This window comes from Marmota marmota, unplaced genomic scaffold (assembly GCF_001458135.2).
Source record: "Marmota marmota marmota unplaced genomic scaffold, marMar, whole genome shotgun sequence".
In the NCBI taxonomy this organism is placed as follows: domain Eukaryota; kingdom Metazoa; phylum Chordata; class Mammalia; order Rodentia; family Sciuridae; genus Marmota; species Marmota marmota.
The window spans coordinates 19,868,086-19,889,588 of NW_026000241.1; the positions used below are offsets into that span (position 1 = coordinate 19,868,086).

The 21,503-nt window shown below is 45.1% G+C and overlaps 1 protein-coding gene and 1 non-coding gene across 2 annotated transcripts in view; both read right to left on the minus strand.

Annotated features, from left to right (window-relative positions):
- The window catches only part of Trim71 (tripartite motif containing 71), a 70,429-nt gene extending 52,675 nt beyond the window's left edge, over nucleotides 1-17,754 (minus strand). The window contains exon 1 of the mRNA XM_015489626.2: nucleotides 16,312-17,754. Coding sequence (XP_015345112.1) covers nucleotides 16,312-17,166 — 855 coding nt within the window. The 5' untranslated portion in view covers nucleotides 17,167-17,754. The remainder of the gene's footprint in view (nucleotides 1-16,311) is intronic.
- Trnaa-ugc lies at nucleotides 4-76 on the minus strand. The gene has a single exon. It is a non-coding gene; the product is annotated as a tRNA-Ala (tRNA).
- Nucleotides 17,755-21,503: the final 3,749 nt, after the last annotated feature.

A 21,503-nucleotide genomic window follows, 5' to 3' on the forward strand; every position in this document is an offset into this window, starting at 1 on the left:
TTTTGGTGGTGCTGGGGATTGAACCCAGGGCCTTGTGCATGCAAGGCAAGCACTCTACCAACTGAGCTACATCCCCAGCCCCCCTTATTTTATTTTTTTAACAGCAGCTCCTGCATCGCCACAGGACATGACTTCAGGGAGATTCCAATCAGATCCTCAGCAGAAAGGGTCCTTGATAGGGCAGAGGGTTGGGGAAAAGGGAAGATGAATGACTCTTCCAACAAATGCACTCTTTTCTGTTTAGTGCTGGGAATTGAACCCATAAGTGCTTTACCACTGAGCTACATCCCAAGCCCTTTTATTTATTTATTTGAGACATGGCCTCACTAAGTTGCTTAGGCTGGCATTGAGCTTGTGATCCTCTTGTCTCAGCCTCCTGAGGTGCTAGGATTACAGGCATGGGCCATCGCAACCAACATGCTGCACCCTTGTTGACAGTATAGTAGGTAGATCTTCAGATGGCTTCAAATGGAGCCAGATAAGTCACTTGGACTTTCAGAGCAATCAGGAAATAAGGTTCTCTTCTCTTGCTTTGAGAGCGGAGATAGCTGGTTTTAAACAGAGCTCAACAGCTCCCTGGAGCCAATCTGAATTAACTGTAAAAACACTACATTTGCTTTTACAGACATAGCTTTAGCTGCCAATAGAAATATTCTGCTTAGTACTCCCCACTTTTTCAAAGGCCCAATTCCTCAAAGGCTCTCAGGTCTTTCTTTTGGGACCCTCTTCTCTCTGCCTGCCTGGGTACCCAATCTTTAATTCAGTTCTCAATGGAGAACTCTGGAGTTCAGAGATCATACATAAGAAAAGCAGTAAAGATAAAAGGAAATGGAGAAAACAACTGTGAATCCTAGTAAGGGACCCCCCTCCTCCACAACCAAGCTCAACAACCTACAAGGAGGGTTCTACCATTCTGCCCAAAGAAACTATGGGAAAAGCCCCCCCCCCCAGATAGATCATGTCACTTCCTGGCAGGACCTCATCATCCACTAAGGCACAGTCCTGAAGGGCATTTATAGCAGCCCATCCATGGTAGCAAACTCCCAACCCCTCAAATGAAATACCCTCTGCAAATTTTGAACTCCTATTAAAAAGTTCTAAACCAAAAATGTTTCTGAAAAGAAGGCTCTTCAGGAACAGAAACCACCAACCTGTCGCTTTTAATTTAGGCCTCAAAAGCTATGAATTTCCTCTGAAGGGCTCAGAAGCCTCAACAGAGAAAAAGCAGCCTCTTCCAAGGACAGCAGAGCCACCTTTGGTAGAATGCACAGAAACTGGCATTCAGCTCTTTAGGATGTCATTTCTCCAATGCATTCCCCATTTTGAGTGTTTCATAATCCGCCCCACCAGAGAAGCGTACAGTACCAAATCAAAAATAATGCAGTACTTTTACAAATACATTATTAGCCAGAGTACCCAAAATCCCCAGTAATTCTGTTTTCCCTTTGTAGGGATGCAAAGGTCCCAGAAGGCAAGCTCTCTTCTATTCCTTTATGTCCTCATAACACCCAGAGAAGGAGCCAGGCACATGGCAGATGCTCAATGAAAAGTATGTTGATTGAATGGAATTCACTTCCACATTTTCCAAGCAATCCTTGAGGAATTTGCCTCCCAGCAGGCATCTGCTCACTGGAAAACAATATGTCCCTGGCCATTTGCATTGTGGCCCTGAAACAGCAAATGTTTTTTAAAAAGAGAGGAAAGAGACAGACCCTGCGGAACCTGGTAAGCTAAATGTTTTACAGGTAGATTTTAGGGAGCTATCCTCCACTGGACCTAGAGACCAGTACATCAAACATTGCAACTTCCCCTCACCACATCCACAGCCCAGGTGGGCTTGATTTTCTATAAAACCTTCTGAGACCCAAATTCTCCAGAGACCTGTGTTAAAAGGTAATTCAGCAAAGGAATTCTCTGGGGTGGCAGAAATAGTCTATCTTGACTGCAGTGGTTTTAGCAGAGATGTGAAGATCTGTCAAAGCACATCAAAATGTGTTTTAGTTACAACTATGTAAGAAAATGAGTGCAGCTTATTGTGTCCAAACTAAGATGATCAAGAATGAGAAAATGGAACTCTGCACTATTTGTCACACAACGATATGCCAGATCCATTACTTTTAAAATGCAAACTGACGAACTACAGTATACAATGTAACACATATTTAAAAATCTTTCCATCACCCTGTACAAGATTAAATCAGACACAAGGATAATGTTGCATCACATAGGAATTAAGACCAACGAAACACTCCCAACTGTTCACAGTAGTTACTCCTGAAAAGCAGAATTGGCAATTTGTACTTTTTTTTTTTTATAACAACTTAGGACTCGCCTGTGTTATTACCACTACTTATTTCTTCCGCAATTTAAAAATTCAACAAAGATAATATTGAAGGAGTTAAAGGCATCAGCAGGATTGCAGCTCTGTAGAGCCGGAGCACTTATCCATACTGAAGGAATGAAAGTTTTCACGCAGGCCTAGCTAGACCAACAGAAGCACTGTCACTTGTCTGCCATGAAGAAACGAACATCTGCAGAAACTATTTCCTTAATAGCTAAGAAACACTGAAGATGTTTATAAGTGATTACAGGTATATACAGCCATGAAGAACAAACACTCCACTGATACACATTAACCTGTGAGCCAGGTAACACTCTGGTTTAGGGCCTTCCTGGACCTGCTCTCCATCCCCAGCCAACAGCTATATTCAGAGTGATTTCCTCTGATAACTAAGGAAAGGACCATTCACTCTAACAGAGTCAGGACAGCAGGCTCATCATTTGTTGAAAATAAAAATCACACACCAGAACATATTCTAAGATGGGACTAAAGACACAAGACACAGAATGTAGAAGACCGACCGCGGTTGATCACAATGAAATCTAAATTTATTTATTTGGTACCCGGTATTGAACTCGGGAACACCAACTGCAAATGGAGGTAGCTCAGGGACTCCTTTGCCACACACAGTTAGTACAAAGTATTTATACAAAATACCTACCAACTGACTTTTTTTTTTTTTATCCCAGAAACTGGCCACAGAACCTAAGCAGGAAACTGAGAGGCAACACAAATGGCCAATAAACATATGAAAAGGTGCCCCCACCTCGGGGCACTCCAGGAAGTACAGGGTAGGACAACAGGATGAGCCACTTTTCTCCCAGCAGATTGATGGCCCCAAGGATGGGCCCGGAGGGAAATAGCTCCAGGAGCCAGTGCTAGGATCCATTACCATTTCAATAGTGTTGTACCCGGGTCCTAGGAATCCCCTAGCTGCAGGCAGAGGCCGGAAGAGAGGATCTCTCCTCTAGGGAAGGGCTCCAGAAGGGAAGTGGGGGCAGGGGGGGGGGGGGCTGCTGCTGGCAAGGACCTAAAGTACCAACAACCCCAAAAACAGTACAGGGGAGGATCCATTTCACATCACCAAGTCTAGAGCAGTCGGCAAACATAGAATCCGTGTATGTTTTTGAGACTCTTCACTCCATATGTCTGTGTATGTAAAGGGTTGTCAGAGTTTAGAAGAAATTAATTGTATCTAAAAAGATACAATTTTTTAGCCAGGCATGGTAGTACACACCTATAATCCTAGCTACTCAGAAGGCAGCATAGGGGGATCGCATTCAGAGAAAAAAGAAAAAGGGCTGGAGATGCAGCTCAGTGGTAGAGCACTTGCCTAGAATGTGGGAGGCCATGGATTCTAACCCTAGTACCAAAAAAAAAAAAAATTTGTTTAAAATTTACTGAAAATCTAAAGATAAGACTTTTGTACAATTAAATCAGGATTTGAATTAACAAATTTAAACCAGCTGTTGGTGGTCCTCACCTGTAATCCCAACAACTTGGGAGACTGAGGCAAAAATGGATCACAAGTACAAGGCCAGCCTCATTAACCTATTCTCAAAAAATTTTTTTTAAAAATTATGGAGATGTAGCTCACGGGGGAGTTCAATCCCCAAAACCGCCCACCCAAATAAATAAGAAAATCCTTAGGTATTGTTAAAGGAACACAAATTTTAAAACAAAATCGTTACCTCATGCTTCTCTCTTAATCCCTGGTCAAGTATTTACAAGTAACTTTGGGAGGAGGGTGGTTACTAAGGACTGAACCCAGGATTCGCACATGCTAGGCAAGAGGTCTAACCCTGAGTAACAGCCCAATCCTACAAAAACACCTTTTCATTAAGCATTCATTTATTTGGGTTCCTCCTTTCTGTTAACTATGAGCAAATCTGTGTTTATCCTCAGGATGGAGAGAAAGCCCTCACACAGCTACACTTAAAAGTAAGAAAGAGACCACGAAAGGGTCAGGCTGAGAGGACAGGGGCTACTCCATCTCCTTGGGTTTTTTTTGTTGGGAAAGAATGTGATATCCCAAAAAGCAAACCATCTTGAAAATAAATTCTATGGGACTAGGACCAATGAACTATGAAGACAAATGGAACCCAAATCCTATGCTCAGGTTTAGCCAATTAAGTGCAGTGTGGAGGAGGACCCTCACACACAAACTGTGAGCACCATCTCTCCTCTTACAAGGAAAATATTTGTTTTCCAACATTAAAACTGGAAGCAACACTCCCCCATCTGAGATGTCCAAATATAAATAATGCCTTTCACTGTGTCTTACTTTATTTATGTCTGTTTATGTAACTAAAAGTTAACATACAATTTAGTTTAGCAAAGATGCAGAAGAGGAAGACGGGTAAGTTCAGTTCTAAGATACCAAGGGAAATCTATATTGTGCGCGTAACAGAGGGAAGAATGGGTAACAATAAGATTTGGAAATTTACAACTATTGCAAGCCCCAAATATCACCTAGGATTAACCACTGCATCTCCAGCTATTCCATCTTATAGCCAGCCACATAAACAAAATTAACCCTTCTCACCTACCAAACCAGTTTATTTATTTATTTTATTATTATTTTGGTATCCAGAATTGAACCCAGGGACACATAACCATTGAGCCACATTCCCAGCCTTTTTTTTTTTTTTTTTTTAATAAAGACATGATCTCCCTTAATTTGCTGAAGCTAGCTTTGAACTTGCCATCCTTGGGCCTTAGCCTCCCAAGATGCTGGGGATTACAGATAGTGCCACGGTAGCCAGCTTTGAATCAGAGAAGACTCTTAAACCTTACTTGATACTGCATGGAGTGATTCTTTCCCCTAGATGCCATCAAAGTTCCAAAATATTTGCCTCAATTGACAGTGAAACAAAGCTGTGGATTTTCATTATATTTGCTTACACCCATGTGGTTTAAAAAAAAAAAAAAAATCAGGGACTGGGAATATAGCTCAGTTGGTAGAGTGCTTGTCTCACATGCACAAGGCCTTTGGTTCAATATCCTGCATCGAGATAGATAGATAGATAGATAGAGATAAATGTTTTTAGATGGACCAAATTGGAAAAATAAGTTGTCCTCTTAGGATATTCCCCTAAATCCTAGAAAGCTTTGATCAAGCTAACAACAAAAACAAACAAACAAAAAAAAAGAACAAAAACTTACTGCTTTTTCTGGGGGAAAAAATTATTAAATATAAAGGGATGCACACAGAAGGGGATGGGGAGGCTACAGAGCTTCAACTGGCTTGCCTGCTACACTGTCCTCAAATCAGTTCCTTCACTTCACAATTTCTACATAGCCTGGTACACTCTTGTAATCCCAGGAGCTCGGGAGGCTGAGACAGGAGGACCCCAAGTTCAAAGGGAGGCACCAAGCAATTCAATGAGACCATGTCTCTAAATAAAATATAAAATAGGGCTGAGGATGTCGCTCAGTGGTTAAACACCCCTGGGTTCAATCGGTTCAATCCCAAGTAACAAAAACAAAAAACAACAAAACAAACAAAAACAAAAAAACACTGACCAGAATAGTAGAGGTGAACCTTTCCCTGGACAGGTGAAGTTACGCAGCACAGACTACAGGACAAAGACCTAGAATGTACTGAGCGTCCCCATTTCACAAGACACCATCTATACTGTTCTGGGAAATTCCTCCTCTCACCAGAGGGAGACCCACAGTCTAAGGGTAGTCACTCCACAGTTCCCTAGCCGCCAGTTCTGTGAACACAGAGCAGCTCCCATTCAGGGATCAGAACCACATCACAACCGGGCACCACCCTCATCCCAAATTGGCTCCCAAACTCTACAAGGCAGGATTCTTGGATTACTTTGCTCCTTTTTTTTTTACCCCTAAAAGTCTTCTACTTTACCAAATCCGTTTTCATAATGATTTTCTGCACTCATCTTTCATCTTTACTTCACTTGGGTAGCTGTAATCAACAGGTGTAACAACATAAACATGTCTGGGCACTAAACAGCAGTCCCCCTTGGTAGGCACAACTCAACTGGAAGAGCTAGAGGGTACAGAGCAGACTGCCACACGGCCAGTACAGCCTGGGAGCACAGGTCAGCAGCAAGACCCAGCACGGGAGGAGGCTGGGGTCTGGAGATTGGACCACTCACCCCACCACTAGGACCTACCAGCTTTGGACATGTTCTCTTTTGTGAGGAGTCAGGTGATGCTGCCAGGAGCCAGGGTCTAATGCTAACTCCAACTCACTGTGTGAGCCCCATTCCTCTTCCTCTGGGCTGAGGCAGCTGGGACTGAGCAAACCTCACCTCTGCTTTGCCAGCTAGGTCCCTGCCAGGTTCTGCCAACAGGTCCCATGACAGGGAGGAAGGGTCTGGCCTTTCTTAACTGTTTCCTGGGTGATGTCCTCAGCAGACTTCCTACCAACATGGTTCACCCCAGAAGAGGTACCAGTCTGGCACAGGCTGAACAGCCTCCATTTCAGGTGCAAGGCCCACAGGAAGCCTCCTAAGTATTAGCACTTGGAACCTGTTCCTTTCCCATCCCTGGATACTTCCCAAAGCTGCTACTTCCCCAGTACCCTAGTGTTCTCTCCTTTCAGCTACCTCCTTAACAACTCAACACCACCAGTCAACAATTTCTTACTTGGGGACTAGTTTCTGACAGTTACTACTACTTCTGTTTATCAATAACCCACCCTCTACTAAGAGTGAAAAAGGAGGGAACCCTACCACCTTACTTAGAAATGGGAAAAGACTGATTCCATGTACACGCACAGCTAATCCAGTGGAAATCACCCTACTTATCAGTCAACTTTTATCTAAATTCCACCGTGCTCCCAAGATTCCTCTACCTTCAGGCCCAAACTCATCTCATCTAAACCTGTTTAGATACCATCTTTAGCATTTAGACTTTTTGTCTAGTTTGGAGGGGGGGGGATTGTGTGTGTGTTTGCGTGCGCGCGCGTGCGCGTGTTGGGGATTAAAGCCAGGGCATTGCGCATGCAAGGCAACCACTCTGCCAACTGAGCTGTATCCCCAGCCCTGACTTTTGTCTAGTAATTTAAGAACACATACAGCCAGGCACAATGGCACTTGCCTGTAATCCCAGTGGCTCTGGAGGCTGAGACAGGAGAATCAAAAGTTCAAAGCCAGCTTCAGCAATTTAACAAGACTATAACCAACTTAGTGAAACCATCTCAAAAAAAATTAAAAGGGTTGGGAGAGGTGGCTCAGTGGTTAAGGACCCTGGGTTCAATTACTGGTACCAAAAAGAAAAAAAAAAAAAAGCCATATTGAGAAATTGAGAATCTCCTTCCTCCATTCATCTTCTCCTTCCCATTTTTATATTCCCTGACAAACCACAAGGTTCAAGCAGTGACTGCTCTCATCTTTAGGATGGAACAGAAAACAAACATTCAAATACTGTTACGACAAATCTTTTTTGGTATTGAGGCCCAAACTTGCTTTGCCATTGAGCTACATATATCCCCAGTCCTTTTGAGACAAGTCTCATCAAGTTGCTAAGGGTACCACTAAGTTGTAAGGCTAGTCTTGAACTCGCAGTCCTCCTGCCTTGGCCTTCCAAGTTGCTAGGTTTACAGGTATGCACCCCCAGCTTCATGACAGATCTTAATAATACATCAAGTGCTATCAGCAATACAGTTTCTCATCAAGTCATTGTCACCCTGGCTTCATTCAGTCTCTCCAATTGTAATGTAGCCGCTTCTTCTATAATAATTTAAGGCTTTTCTTGTGATAAATTAAGATTCTTCTTCATGTCTCCTCCAATACATGCACACATATACACACAAGTAAAGCTGTAAAACTAAAGCTTAAAATATTAAGGTTTAATTTTAAGTCCCCTAAGTCAGACTGCTCTATGGAGCAACTGAAATGCCATAATTTAGAGGGAGTATGCCAAGCAGTGGTGCAGGCCTGTAATCACAGGGACTCTGGAGGCTGAGGAAGGAGGATGCCAAGTTTGAGGCCAGCCTGGGAAAAAAAGGGGGGGGGGGTGAGGATATATGTAGCTCAGAGGCAGACAGTCCTTGGGCTCAATCCCCAGTATTGGATGGGTAGGTGGGTGGGGGGTAGTGGTTCTCAAACAGCTGAAGGAAATCTCTAAATGTATTTGTACCCCATCTTCTCCAACACTTGGGAAGCCCCACAACCTTCAAAAGATCGAAAGCTAATTTGAGGAGCATACATGGGCCCTGTGTTCAATCCCAGCACGGCCACTAGTACCACCCCCCACAAAAAACTTGAACCGGATTTCCAGGTTTTCTAAAAGAAAACAAGTTGTATGCATTTCCCCCCTTTCACCTTGCATCACCATATGAAGGAGATCAGTACACAGCTTCCAATTTATGATGGTGAATTGGTAGAATGCACAGCTCAGGTTTTCTTTCTTCTGACCCTGAAGGTTCCCCCCCCCTTTTTTTCTTTGGCGGGGGGATAGTTTGATAATAAAACTAACATAAATGTTCACAATTGCCTTCAATGTGGGGGGCACACAGCGCTATGATACCTCATATATTAGCAGCTCTAATAATCCTTACAGCACTGAAAGGGAACTTTTTTTTTAATCTCTTCTTACATTTAAGAAAAAAAAATGAGGCACAGCAGAATCTAGAACCACAATGTGGAAAGTGCTCAAGTAAATCTAATTAAAAGAATTTAAAAAAAAAAAAACATTCACTACCTGAAGTTCCAACTATTACTCAAAATTTCTTCACCTTATCCACTTTTCTTGCTTTAACCTTACCCACACATGTGGGGCTATTCAGCGCAAGCCTATAGATGGCTCTAATAAATTATCTCCCTCCTCATTTTGGCATTGATCTCAGAGGGCACGAACTAAAGTCTGCAGATGTAGTCAAACTACAAGCTTCCTCTAAATTCCCAACACTCTAATAATGACTCTTCCAAAGTTCTCCTGTGCTTTAAGTAGTTAGCAGATTCATATTTAGCAAAATGAGGTTTTTTTTTTTAATACAACAGCATTTTAAGAAGTATCCCTATTAGTTTCAAAAGAATATGAAAGAGTTCTCAAAATCCACTGGCATTTCAAGAACAACATTTTTAACTTTGCAAAAGGTTAAATCTAGAATAGAAGGAAATGGCTGGCCAAATTTTCCAGAAGTTAACTAAAAGATACATAAAGCTGGTCACACGTTCAGGCATACAATCTTCCTTCCCAGGGGTACACCTCACCTAGTCAGGCTCTAAAATTAAAGCAGGAACCTCCAGAATTCACAAGGGGGGGGACGGGGACAAAGCTACAAGGCCCTCAGTCTATTTCATTTTCTGTGTACATATCTTTGCTTCATTCAAACTCCAGAAATACTATTCTGCGGAATATGTTATTCTGCAGAAGCCCTTAAATAATCAAGATAAAGAATTGTCCACCCTTCTAGCTGGACATGGTGGTGCACACTTGTAATATCTGCTACCCTGGACACTGAGGCAGGGAGACCCAAGTTCCAGGCCAACCAGGGCAATTTACTGAGACCCCGTTTCAAAATAAAAATTAAAAACGGCTTGGAGGGGACAGGGTTGTGGCTCAGTGGTAGAGCGCTTGCCTAGTATGGTAAGACACTGGGTTCGGTTCCCTGCACCACATAAAAAATAAAATCTAGGGCTGGGGATGTGGCTCAAGCAGTAGCGTGCAGCCCGGGTTCGATCCTCAGCACCACATACAAACAAAGATGTTGTGTCCGCCGAAAACTAAAAAATAAATAAATATTTAAAAAATTCTCTCTCTCTTTAAAAAAAAAATCTACAACTAAAAAAAATTTTAAGGGGAGGAGGCACTGGGGTTGTGGCTCAGAGGTAGAGCACTTGCCTAGCAAGTTGGAGGCCCTGGGTTCAATCCTCAGCACCACATAGAAACAAATAAAATAAAGGTACTGTGTCCAACTATAACTAAATAATAAAGTAAAAAAGGGCTTAGAATGTTAGCTCAGTGATAGAGCACTTGCCTAGCATGTGCAACCCCAGTGCCACCAAAAAAATATTTTTTAATGTATTCACACACCCTCTTCATAAAAGCCCCCTCCCAATAATCATAACTTCAATTTGCTAACATATAATTACTGAAATCAGAAATTTTATCACTAGGGGCTGGGGATGTGGCTCAAGCGGTAGTGTGCTCGCCTGGCATGTGTGCGGCCCGGGTTCGATCCTCAGCACCACATACAAAGATGTTGTGTCCGCTGAAAACTAAAAATAAATAAATAAATATTTTTAAAAAAAAAGAAAGAAAGAAAAAAAAGAAATTTTATCACTAAAGACTACCGCTTCCATAAGGCATCTACATGGAAAATTATTTCTGAACAAACTACAACTGGCTTTTTGTGCCTATTGATAACTGAACTGAGATCATTCTACAGATTCAACAAAGACAAAAAATTGATGGGAATGGATCTCAGGTTAGGAACTACCTGGGTTAGCAAAGTTGAGGAATCAAATAATAAATGAAAATTATCCAACCCTTTGTACCCTGGCAAACCACTTCAACAACAAAGCATTTCGGCCAATTCACCTCTTGTTTAGAAAGGTTCAACAAGACCTTCCTTACTATAAATGCACAATTAAGAGGGTTTTGTTTTTTTTTTTTTACGATGAAAAGACAAAACTAAGTAAAATTTACATGTCAGGCAAAAGTTGCATCCATTCTAAGGAGATCTTTATGAAACCAGACATTTTAGACTCCTGAAATCTAAAATGCTATTATTTATTTATTTATTTATTTGGCAGGGATTGAACTCTGGGGCACTCAACCCAACACTGAGTCACATCCCCAGCCCTAGTTTGTATAGGGCTAGGCAAGTGCTCTATACACTGAATTGCGTTAGTGCCTCACTTTTTTTCTGAGGCTGGCTTTGAACTGGAGAGATCCTCCAGTCTTAGCCTCCCAACCTGCTGGGATTACAGGCCTGCACAGCACAGCCTTTTAAAATGCTTATAAATAAGTAAAATGGAAGGGGGGACTGGGAAGAAAAAAAGGCAATTTTACTCAATATTTAGACACTTTGATATTTCTATAATCCAAATATAACTGATGTTTAACTCTGAAAATATCTCATGATAAATAAGTAGTGTCAAATGAAGGCCGGACGTCAAAGAAAGTACTCACTTTCTTCCCAAAATGTTCATTTTTCCAAAGTAAAACCCTAGACCTGAAAATTGAAATTTTCTAGATAAAATACAACACAAGGTCACAAAAGGTCCCCAGACATGGCTGATAACACACAGCCTCCACATTTCTAGCAGTTAGACAAGCTGCCCCTTTTGAGGCAACCTGTGCAGCAGAAGGTGAACTATCCATGGCCTTCTTCCTGGAGGGTCCAAGCTGATAAAATCCACTTCTATGCACTTTAATGGAAGATGTCAGCTCAAGCATAACTTTTCAAAGCCCAAAGATTATACTCAGAATGGAATAACATATCCGGCAGAGGGTGTTGTTCAGTGGTAGAGCAAATGGCATGCATGCATCACAAAACTGAGGCCTGGGTTCAATCCTCAGCACTGCAAAAAAACTACAAAAAAGGGGGGGGGGAGTAGGGGCTGGGGTTGTGGCTCAGTGGTAGAGCGCTTGCCTAGCATGCATGAGGCACTGGGTTCGATCCTCAGCACCACATAAAAATAAATAAAGATATTGTGTCCATGTATAACTAAAAAAATTATTGTAGGTATTGTGTCCATCAACAACTAAAAATATTTTTTAAAAAGGGGGGAGGAGGAATACATCAATAATGAATATTTCCCTCCAGTATATTTTCATCAAGCACTCTTAATCCAACAGACTTCAATTTACAAATATCTGCCTGCTGAACTGGATTTAAAAGCAGCAACCTCAGTCACTTCTGAGGTACAGAAAAGTTTAATTTTCTGACCAATAGGTGTCAGGTATGAATTATAAGGGCACTACACTAGAATACCCATTTCTACTCATTTTCTCCCCTTACCATTACCAAAACACACAAACAAGAAACCCTTAGGAATAAACTTATGAGTCATTAAAAAATTTATAGAAATTCAAACTTTACCATAAAAATCTGTCAACTGTATTTGAGCACCTCTTGAGATAGATGGAGAAAAGGGTAGAAAAGTGAGTCTTTACCTTTATTTGTATTTCATTTCTTTAAAAAAAAAAAACTTGACATGTAGCATGACTAAGAATCAAAACACTTTACAGCATTTTGGTAGAGGGCTGCAGATATGGCTCAGTGGTACATACTGTGCTTGTCTAGCATGCCCAAAGTTCTGGTTCAATCCCGTAAGCACCCCCTTCCAAAAATCATTTTGGTGTAGATTTTATAATTTACCCGAGAACGTGCACATAATTTTTTAATAAACATGCATACAACTGAGTATACAAACACCTGAGAAAGCTTAGGTTCTAGGAATAAAACACATCATGATGAATACAATTTAAGACACAAGAGAGGATTTCATACAACAACCAATTATTTTAGGCAGCAAACCGATTAGGTTTCCTGGTTGTAGACAGTCCCCAAGAGAACTCTATCATATCAGTTTGGAATTACAGAACTGTCTTTCCAGGAAGCATTTTAAAGCCCAACTGCAGAGAATGAATATAAATTTTATCAGCACCCGTACCCCATTTTCAGTACAAGAGAAGAACTGGGCCAAATCCCAGTCCCTGACCTTAAGGACTGGGAACATAGCCACCATCTGGTGGGGTGGACTACATACAATGTTTCCCTTGACTCAAGATGGCAACAGAGTCACTGAGTCCCTGCCTCCCCCTACCCTACTAATGACACAGCCTTTCCTGGGGACCCAGCATGTTCCAACTCTGCTAGGCTACCTCCGATTTAGAGAACCCTGACACACAATGACTTCATTCCCAGTGTCCTCTCCCAAGCAGCAAAGGGCTCAGGATAAGTTGCAACGGGTGGGGGCGAGTTAAAGGGCTACTTATGAGCAGCAGAAGTGGCGCCCTTAAAGCCACACATTTAACCCCCTCAAGTCTTCCCCTAAAACGCAAAAAGAACCTTTCTCACGACCTAAGCAGCCTTAAGCAACGACTTTGGGTGCCCGCGGGGAGCAGCCTGGAGCCGGGCTGTGCCCCCTCGCCAAGTCTCAAGAACCGAGGCGGGGTCTGGGTGACCCGGTGGCTGCGCAACCCGCAGCAGCTCTACCTGGGCAGGACTCTCGCCCGACACCAGCACGCAGGTAGTGCGTGGCCAGCAGTTCCTATGGCCCGACTGACCCACGAGGCACAGGACTAGCGAAAAAACCCAAACTGTTTTTGTTTTTTTGTTGTTGTTGTTGTTTTTTTAAGAACCAAAAACGAGATTAGACAGTGGCAGCAAGCAAAACTCTTTATTCCGCTGGAAAACGCAACTGCCTCCTTTTAGGTTTTCAATTCATCCTGAGTTTTTAAACTAAAGATGACGCCTCTCTTGCAGGTTTGGAAGAGTCTTTTCCCGGGGAGATGCTTAAGGAAAGCAATCTCCCCGGTGAGCCTGCCTTCTGCCTGAAATGACAAACCAGGTATTCACAGAAGAAAAGAGTCGCCCAGGATTATTTAATGGAGCCAGTTGTCACAGAAAGCAACTCAGTAAAATAGCACATTTTAAAAACCGAGGTAGACGTACATAGAGTAAAACCCATATATGCATTTAGGCGTTCAGTGGGTCGTCCCAATCCAGACAGGAGTCAGTCTATCCTTCAAATTGCCCTCAAGCTCCTTCCCAACCAAAGGCAGACTTTTAAAGGAACAATATTCTGAAACACTTAACAATCACTTCCATCAAAAGGAAAAAGGAAGAATTTCAACAGCTTATAGGAACTTCACTGCCTGGTCGTGCTTTTTTTTTTTAGTCTTCGATTCAAAACTAGCTTATCACCTCTGAAACTCAAATTCTCTAGCACTGTAATTTCAAATGAACAAAGTTTTCTTGTTTTAATGAAAAGCTAAAGACATGAAGTAGAATATCGCTCAAATTTGTTTCAAAAAAATTGTATTTAGTTCAAAACCCTAATATCTAAATGCTTTCTAAAACTTCAACCTAGCACTGAACGTGTTAAAAAGTGATTTTTAAAAGCATCCAGGTATCTCAAGGGGTGGAGAGGTTCACTTCTCTCTTCGAGCTCTCCCACACTGCTTGAGCTTTTAAAAATTTATAGTTTTGTGATTTAAAAAGTGAATAAGCCTCTCACAAGTCTGGTAACACGGAGCGCCTACAGTACCCGCACAGCTAAAACACAGGTAGATCTTTAAGAATATAAATAAAAACTGACATTTAAATTCAACCTCCCTTCCAGGAGGGGAAATCTCGCGACTTCAGAGCACCCTGTCCTCTAACTCCCCTCCCCCCCCCCGCCCTCCATTTGATCCTAATCTGCAAGTGAATTGGCTCCATCTTTCTGTTCCTGGGATTTTCTAAAAGTAATGAAAGAACATACTAGAAACATTCACCCATGAATGTGAGAAAACTGCAAGAAAGTCCATTCAAAGCTTAAAAAACGAAGCAATCCCTCCCGCCCAAAGCTCCACACCTAGAAGGAACCTTTTGAAATAGGGGTGCCCACAAGTAGATTAGAATTTCAACTTTTTCCAATAGGAGAAGTCGGCTTAAGGCCATCGGGCACTAGCTCCGCCCTCTTACCCAATAACAGGTTAGAGTGGCCAAGGCTGAGCGCGGTGCTTGTCTTGGAGGTGCTCAGTATCACCCAACCCACTCCAACTCCTGCAGGATTTTTAAAACCTTTGCCATCTCCTGCTCTCCCGCGGAAGCAGGACTACACGCCGAATCTCACAGGTCTACAGCTTTAAGTTACCGACTCTTCAAGAGAGGCTGCGCCTCAAAATTTTTCGTTCCTTATCCCGTGAGTTAGGGCGAGTGGAAGGTGCTGCTCAAAACCAAAGTGAAAAAAAAAGTGTCACACAGTGTCCACAACCCAAAGAGCGAAATCAAGCCTAAAAACCGCTGTGCAGCCCTCAGATGCTGCTCACCCCCAGGTTCAAGCCGCGTGTAGCTGCTCGTTTTTTTTGTTTTTTTTTTTTCCCAAGGGAAGTTGCGCCTGTGGTTGACCAGAGTGGGGATACCTTCTAACAAGGGAAACAGGTTCCCGAAGGGACATAACCTGGGGCGCTGTGTGAGAAGCCCAATAGCAAGAGTCTCAGCCGGGTAAAGGCAATGGACGAGGAGTTCGCCCCGATTCCGCCTCTATCTCGGGGTACGGTCCACAATGCCGAACGTTAATGCCACGTGAAAGCTCAGGGCAGACCATGCGTTTTGACACTACGTGAAACAGCTGCGGAGTAGATATGAGCTCAAGACCAGGGGCCCTTTGGCCCTCAAAGATCCACAGACGTCCCTTACTTAACACAAGAGGGAACAATTGCTTCTGTCCAAAAAAACAAAACAAACCAACAACAACAACAACAACAAAAAAAAAAACAGTCCTACCCCCCCATGCACATGGAAAGTTGATCTATATAGGCACAAACACTCCACACACCAACTCATCCACACAACCACCCCTTCCCAGCTCACACCCTACTCAAAAGCAATAATCTACAAGTTCCACAAATAAAGAAAATGAAGGAGAGCCCTCTCAACGCTTTGGGAGGCCTCAGGCCGGCCCACACAAGGAATTCAAGGCTACACTCACACTACACACCTATCTCTCCCACCTCATGTCTAAGTTAATTACAACGGCTGCCACGTTTCGCTACAGTGAAAATATGGAATAGGGGAACCCACATTTTGGGACTCTCCGAAGGCCCCTCGCGGCAGGCATACAGAAGCCAGATCTTCGACACACTTTTTAGGTCGTGATCTCCTAGATACCAACCATTGCCACTATGCTCAAAGAAAAATGCAATATATCTGGTTGAGGACCCACCTTTCCTCACTTTGACACGGGTCGGGAGGACCCTGTCCACAGGCGGTCACCGATACGCAAACACACACTAAACCCAGGCGCAGCCCACTCTCAAGCAGCCCCACGACTCACCTCGTCGTCGTGGTGCTGGCAGAAGCCGAGGCGCTCCGGGAACACCGAGAGAATGGAGAAGGGGGCACCAGGGAAAGGGGAGCCGAGCCCGAGTTGCTGCGCCGCTGCCGCGGCTGCGGGACCCGGCGGGCCGCGCTCAATATAGTGATCCTTGGTGAGACGCACGCGCTGGTGCGCGCGGACGCAGTTGTCGCACAGGTGCTCCTGGCAGTCGAGGCAGCGAGAAGAGGCCGCGTTGCCCTCATCGCACGAGCTGCACCCATGCGGCCGGCGCAGCAGCAGTGCAGACGGGGAGGCTGTGGGGCCACCCGACGCTGAGCGAGAAGGCGCAGGCGGTGGCGGCGCCTGCGGGAGCGGCGGCGCGGAGGCGGATGCGCGCGGGTGCGCGTGGTGCGCGTGGTGCCGGTGATTGCTGTGGCCGCCAGCGCCCGCTGGGGCGCCGGCGCGCCCGTTCTTGGGCGGCGGCTCTTCGGCGGTGGCCACCACGGCGTCAAGCAGGTTGCTGAGCAGGAAGGCGGACGAAGGCAGAGCGTCCATGCCAGCCGCTTCGGCTAATACTACTTTCTGGTCACACACGGGGCAGCGCAGCTTGAGCGGTTCTCCGGGTGCGCCACCGCCCGCCGCCGGCATCCGATGCGCCTCGAGGCAAGGGCGGCAGAAAGCGTGTAGGCAGGGAAGGACGTGCAAGCGGCGTGCCGCCGCCCCGGGGCCCCCTCCGCCGCCCCCAGACGACGTGGACGTCTGCGACGACGAGGACGGACGCGGCAGCGAGTTGGAGGAGAGCGGCGCCGGCGAGCCGCACATCTCCTTGCAAAGCAGGCAGATCTGGAAGTCGGTCTCGGGGAACGAAGCCATTTGCAACCCGGCCCAGAGGAGGGAGGAGACCAGAGAGGAAGAGGAGGAGGAGGAGGAGAGCGCGGACGAGGTGGGTGGGGAAGCCACCGACTCACTCAGAAAAATGCATCGATTAGGCCTGAAATCCGGGAGCAGACACCAGAGCGACGCAGCCCCCTTGGCCTCGCCACGTCCGGCCCACGCGCTGCCAGCTCCAACACTGCGGGCATTAAATGCCACTAACCAGAGGTGACACAGATTCCTCCCGGAGGACGTGGGGGCCGCGTGCCTTCCGAAGCTGTAACGCCAGAACAAGCCCCAACACGCGAGGGGCAAGCAGGGGCTGGGAGGTCAGTGTACTCCCCGGAGCAGCTGGGGCTTCGCTTCGCGCTAACCAAGAGGAGTCCCCAAATTGAGAGTCCGCTGTGTAATCCTAGTCCCGGCGAGAGCAGAATTTGGTTCGACGAGTATTTGGTGTGTTGCTTTTCTTTAAACAGATTTAGTCTCTTCTTGGGAAGGGAATGTGTCCCAAACTCGTAAAGGCGGGAGCAAAGCGTCGCCAAGCCGGTGTCCCCCCGCGCGACGCCGACCGCCCCACCGCATGACGCGGCGGCCNTTCCTCTCCGGCTTAGCCCCGCTGCAGCGCGGGGCCGCAGGTCCCCGCGGGCCGCACTGAATTATTCATCGGCAGGAAGATATTAGATGTACCCGCTGCCCGCTCTGCGCGGGCCGTCGTGCAATGCTATCCGAGCTCCGCGCGCGCCCCGCGCCCCTCCTCCTCCTCACGTCCGTCCTCTCTGAAACCTTGGCAGCGAAGGGGGATCACATTTCCTTTGTCATAGGGCCATTTCGCCCTCGCCCTGGTCCCCCCTCCGATCCCGAGCCTCGGGGACGGAGCCTCCTCCCGGGCGCGTTGGAATCAGTGGAACCGGCAACGGCCCCGCGCCGCGAGTTCAGAAGCCGCGTGGCCAACGCCGCCGGCTCCCGCCTGCGTCATCTTCTTTCTGAAACGAGTCGCCGAGCAGGACGCGGGTGGCCAGGCTGCGCTGCGCCTACCGGGGTTTGCTCTCGCCGTGCCCTGGCCTCCTGGGGCTTTGCACAACTCCCCCAATTCGGGCTGCGAGCGCGCGCACGCGCGCCCCCTCTTTCTCTGCTTTGCCGCCTCTTCCTCCTCCTCCTCCTCCTCTCTGTGCGCCGGTTATTGGGACTGATCGGAATTCGGAATCCTTTTAATCTCCAAAGGAGCAAACTCACTTCCGCCCGAGTGCTGGGAGGGGGCTGGGGGAGGGGAGACAGGGGAGGGGGTTCCAGGCAAACAGGAAACATTAGCCCTCTCGGCACGGCCCGCTTTTGTGTGCTCCCTCCCTCCTCCCATCAACCTCCTCCCTTCTCTAGGCCGCTGGGGAGATGAACGCCCCCGGGCTTCAGTGTGACGACCTTTGAAACCTTCAGAGCGAGGAGCTGAGAGCGACTCTTCCGTTTATTTAAAAAAGAAAAGACTTCATTCTGAATCCCTGCCTCAACGGAGGCTGATATCCACTCTCCCGGGGATCTGGGTTTTCCCCCTACCTTTTTTTCTCTTTCCCTTGTCTTAAGGACTCTATATCTGCCATCAACACCAAAACATCATACGTTGGATGCGTGGAATTAAACGAATCTGAATTCTGATTTTGAGTTTTGATGGGGGAGGGGACAGCTGTTCAGGGGAGGCGACCCAGCGGCCCCATGGCCATCTGGGTGGTGCCCAAGACTGGGCGGTTCTAGGAGAGGAACTTGCGTGGCCCTAGAAGAAGCCTGACGTGGAAGGGCCAACAGGGCCACTTACCAGGATTTAGGGAGTATCTGGCCCAGAGACCAACAGGCAGAACAATTGTCCCCATCTTCACACTGTCAAACTGTTAGTGGTATCCTGGTCCTATTTAAACTGGCCCAGGCAAACAGTCTAGATGAATTTCAAAACATCATGTTGGGAGAATAAAGCCAAACACAAAAGAGTTCATACTCCATGATTTCAATTACAGAAAAATTCTAAAACAAGCAAACTAAACTATGGGGATAGGAAAGGTACCCTTGGGGATGACGCCTGACTGACTGGAAAAGGTTATATGAAGGTATCCTCTGGGGTAATGAAGTAAAAATATATCGGTGTATTCACTTATTCTGACTTAAAAATGCTATTTAAGCTCTGCAAAATTTCACTGTAAGTTATATCTCAAAACAATTTTTTTAAAAATTTTGGTTTCCAATTTGAATCACTATACCTGCATCATAATGATAGGGTAGAAATACCTATCTCCCATTTTGTCATCAGAATCTAGGGATAGATCAATCTGGAAAGAACCCTTAAATCAACCCAACTAGATAAATGTGCTGAAAAGACAGAGCCGTGGGAGGAGCCCAGGTGCTGAGGATAAAGAACTTCTGGCTGCAAAGAGTCTGGCAACCCTCTGAAGGTTCAAGTCCTTCATTGCCCTCCAGATCACCCGCCTCACCACCCAGAGCAAAGCAAACATCAGTCCCACCTACAGTAACCCGTGAACAGTGAAACTGTTGACAGTAAAGCCAAAATAGCCTTCTCTATCAAATTAAGAAAACTTTCTTAATTTATTATTTTTAATATTTTTTTAGTTGTCAATGGACCTTTATTTTATTTATTTATATGTGGTGTTGAGATTCCAACCCAGTGCCTCACACATGCTAGGTAAGCCCTCTGCCACTGAGCCACAATCCCAGCCACAAACTTTTAAAATTTAAAATTAGGGACTGGAGAGCTGACTTTAGTGCCACACACATCTAATCCCAACTGCTTGGGAGGCTGAGGCAGGAGGACTGAAAATTCCAGGCCAGCCTGAGCAATTTGGCAAGACCATGTCTCAAAAATTAAAAAATTTGGGGCTGGGAGTGTGGTTTAGTGGTAGGGCACTCTCCTAGCACATGTGAGGCCCTGGGTTCTATTCTCAGCATAAATAAATAAAGGTATTATGTCCATCTACAACTAAAAAAGAAAAAAATAATAATTTTGAAAAGGAAGAGTGCTTGCCTAGCATGGGTGAGACACTGGGTTCAATTCTCAGCACCACAAATAAATAAAATAAAGGTCCATCAACAACTAAAAAATATTGAGGGGGGGGAAGGACAAGATATAGCTCAGTGTTAGAGTGCTCCTGGTTATCATCCCCAGGACTAAGAAGTAAATAAACATAAATTAGGGGTTGGAGGTATATCTCAGTGATCGAGCGCCTTCAAATGAGAGTCCCTATACTCAATCCTTAGCACCAAAAATAATAAAAAAAAGAGGAGCCCAACACCATAGCTCATGTCTATAATTCCAACAACTGGAGGCCAACCTTAGCAAACTAGAGAGATCCTCAGCAATTTAGTAAGGACCCTATCTCAAAATAAAAAATAAGGACTGCAGATGTAGCTTGGTAGTAAAATGCCCTCAGGTTCAATCCCCAGTACAAAAAAAAAATCTCATGCCATCATCTATTGCCAATAGAAGTTTCTTTCATAGTAATTTGAGACCTATCTGTGAACAAGTAAATCTACGCACACCTATAATTTTCTACTATACTAGCTTTACTCCAGAGTTTTTTATGTTTTTTTTTTTTAATTTTGTTTCTTTTCCATTTTTCCCTTGTTTTTATTTTTTTCTTTAAAACAAGAAGAAAACAGATGGGGGGAGAGAATTGCCAGAAGGAAGATGGCCCCAGAGGGTCAGCAGAGAGATGGACCAAGACCCCCTGCCTCCTTCTTGGCTTGGCCCCACCCACCACCAAAAAAAATTTTAAAAAAGAAAGAAGATGACAGAGGAAAAAAAAAAAAAAAAAACACCTAACAGTCTTCCTGATACTAAGACTCAAAATGTCTTGATAGCAGAGGTGAAATGTCAGCAGAGCCATCAAGGAGGAGCCGGAAGGCTGTAACTCCAGAAAGAGGAATCAAACTTGACAGCTGTTGGTGGGCTGGTGTCCTGGGGACAATTGCTCAGAATAAACCAAGAAAAGAGAGAGAGAGAGAGAGAGAGAGAGAGAGAGAGAGAGAGACTGCTGGGGGAGGTTTGATTTCTCTTCACGAAGTAGCTTCCCTTCTCTGCTTTCTTGAATTGACATCATATTAACAGAAAGCAAGTGTGCAGTGTAAACTGTTAAATTAGCACATTCCTGATTTCAGTGAAGACTTGATTTTACCACAGATAGGAAAGAGGAAAATCTTTAAATCATCAAATTTAACTCCAATTATATGGAAATACAGTTATTGTGATTTTGTTGTTGTTGTTTTTTATTCTGAGGACCAGGGATTGAGCTCAGAGGCACTCAACCACTGAGCCACATACCCAGCCCCCCACCTTTTTTTTT